The 2,203-nt window shown below is 55.7% G+C and overlaps 1 protein-coding gene across 3 annotated transcripts in view; it reads left to right on the forward strand.

Moving 5' to 3' along the window:
• The window catches only part of CRYBG2 (crystallin beta-gamma domain containing 2), a 28,344-nt gene that overhangs the window by 9,572 nt on the left and 16,569 nt on the right, over positions 1-2,203 (forward strand). The window contains exon 2 of one of the 3 annotated variants that reach the window (XM_069079094.1): positions 550-2,203. This exon is cut by the window's right edge and continues 903 nt beyond it. In XM_069079094.1, coding sequence (XP_068935195.1) covers positions 614-2,203 — 1,590 coding nt within the window. In that variant the 5' untranslated portion in view covers positions 550-613. The remainder of the gene's footprint in view (positions 1-549) is intronic. The other 2 variants (XM_069079095.1, XM_069079097.1) reach the window with 2 other exon arrangements.

Below are 2,203 nucleotides of genomic sequence, written 5' to 3' on the forward strand. Positions count from 1 at the left end.
CTCTCTCTTTCCTTGCTTGGCTTCTAAGTCCATTCCAACTCTATCCTCTTAGGGATCATAGGTCATTGACTAGTTGTGCTATGAGGGCCTTAGAAAACAGGGTGTCAGAGCTGGGAGGGCTCTTGGAACACAGGATGTCAGAGCTGGGAAGGGTCTCAGAACACAGGATGTCAGAGCTGGGAGGGCCCTTGGAACCTGGAATGTCAGAATTGGAAGAGACCTTAGCTCATAGTATGTCAGAGTTAGAAAGTTCCTTATTTTACAAAGGAGCAAACCAAGACTCAGGGACATGACCCTGACTAGAGGCCAAAAGCATGTCTAGGACTAGGCTACTCCCCCAGCCTTCAGAGTTGGCTGAGGCACCTAGAGTCAGGGGGTGGGTGAGATTACTTTTAGAGAAGGGCCAGTCTAAAGAGTATGTGCTAGCCGTTTCAGTTACTATTATTATTATTCCCATTTTTGGACAAGGAAACTGAGTCTCAAAGAGGTAAAGTGACCTTAGGCTATGCGGGGGAATTGCCAACTGACCAGTGTCTCTCTCCTTTGCAGTGTCCTGGGTGTGCTGAGCAGTGAGGAGACAAAGAGCCCTCAGGGCACGGTGCCAGGCCCTGTCATGGAGGAGGCAGGCACACACCCAGACCGGCCGGAGTCTCGTGTGGTGAGTGCCACCCTGACCTGGCGGCATCGGCCCCCTGCCCAGGAGGAGGTCCGGCACCGCTTCCATAAGGTCTCCCTGGTCTCACAAGGTGGGGGTGCTGCTCCCAAAGAGGAATCATATACATATACATACCATCGAGAGGAAGTCAACGGCATCACCACGTGCGAAGAGGAGACAGTGAATTCTCAGGGGCCCAAGACTGGGGTCAGAGAAAAGCATGACCCACCTGAGGACCTAAGTCCAGGTGACACAAAGAAATTCCTCAGTCATGAGCCCATCTTCTCCAAGGCATACACACCACTCCCAAAGGATAAGAGGCAGCCAGGGAGGCCGAAGGAGGCCGGCGACCAGATCCACAGCAGCTCCCCCATTCCTCAGGCAGAGATGTCAAGGCTCAGTGCCGCTGCTAGCCCCAGGGCAGAGGGTCCGGTGGCAGGGCCCCGGGAGGCCAGCCCTCACCCTGGCCTGGGCTCCTCCAGTGACATCTTCCGGGGCTCTGAAGAGCGGCGGGTGACTCGGACAGTGCGCACCACAACTATGGTGGGGGGGCGTGTAGAGAGAAGGACAACTAGCAGCAGCTCAATAGCAGCTGGGCCCACAGGGGCTGAGGGCCTCCCTCGGGGCCGACACCTAGCCCGGACGGTCCGAGCTGTCGTGGTAGGACCCCGTCCTGTGGGCTCCCCCTCACCCAGTCGGAGTCAGGCCCTGGAAATCATTACCACTCTAGTGCCCCCTGAGCCTCACCTCCCAAAAGCTGAGACCCTGAGACGGAGTCGGCTACCCCAGGCCATCCCCAGGTTCCAAGGGCCCTCCTCAAACCAAGTGGGGGTGCCTGGGACTCAAGGACAGCCACCAAAGTTTGAGGAGGCTAACCGAGAAGAAGGTAGTATGCCCAGGGCTGCTGGCATCATTGCTGAGGCCTGTTTACCCAAAGAGAGAGAAGTACCAGCTACTAAGCTGTCTGAGTCTGGAAGCGGTCCAATTCTTCTTGACTTTCTTCCTCAGGGTCCCCCCAACAGGACTTCAGTTCCATCTTCCCCTGGACCCCAGCCCCTAAATACCCTCACTGCCCCGGAGCTGCCTACAGTGTGTCACAGCCCCAGCGCCAAGCTCTCCCTGGAGTCTAGAATATCCCCTACCCCATCGCAGGTGAAAAGTGAAGTTGTCTTGAGCCCTGGAGCTCCCCAGGACTCATCCTTCAAGAGGACCGAGGTTGTTATGAGTTCTGAAACATCTCTTGCACCATTCCCCAAAAGGGACAAAGTTGTCCCAGAACCTAGAACTTCTCTTACTCTGTCACACAAAAGAAATGAGGTTGAGCTGGGTTCTGGAGAACCTTTTGTCCCATCTTCCACAAAGACTGAAGTTGTTCCAGGCCCTGGAGCCCCTCTTGTCCCCTCATCGATAAAGATTGAGATTGTCTCAGGCCCTGGAACCCCTCTTGTCCCTCCATCGATGAAGACTGAGGTTGTCTCAGGCCCAGGAACCCCTCTTGTCCCACCCCCAACAAAGACTGAGGTTGTCTCAGGCCCTGGAACCCCTCTT

Source organism: Petaurus breviceps, unplaced genomic scaffold, assembly GCF_028583685.1.
Source record: "Petaurus breviceps papuanus isolate PSGF00001 unplaced genomic scaffold, PetGlider_PUasm1.0 91041, whole genome shotgun sequence".
NCBI classification, from domain to species: Eukaryota; Metazoa; Chordata; class Mammalia; order Diprotodontia; family Petauridae; genus Petaurus; species Petaurus breviceps.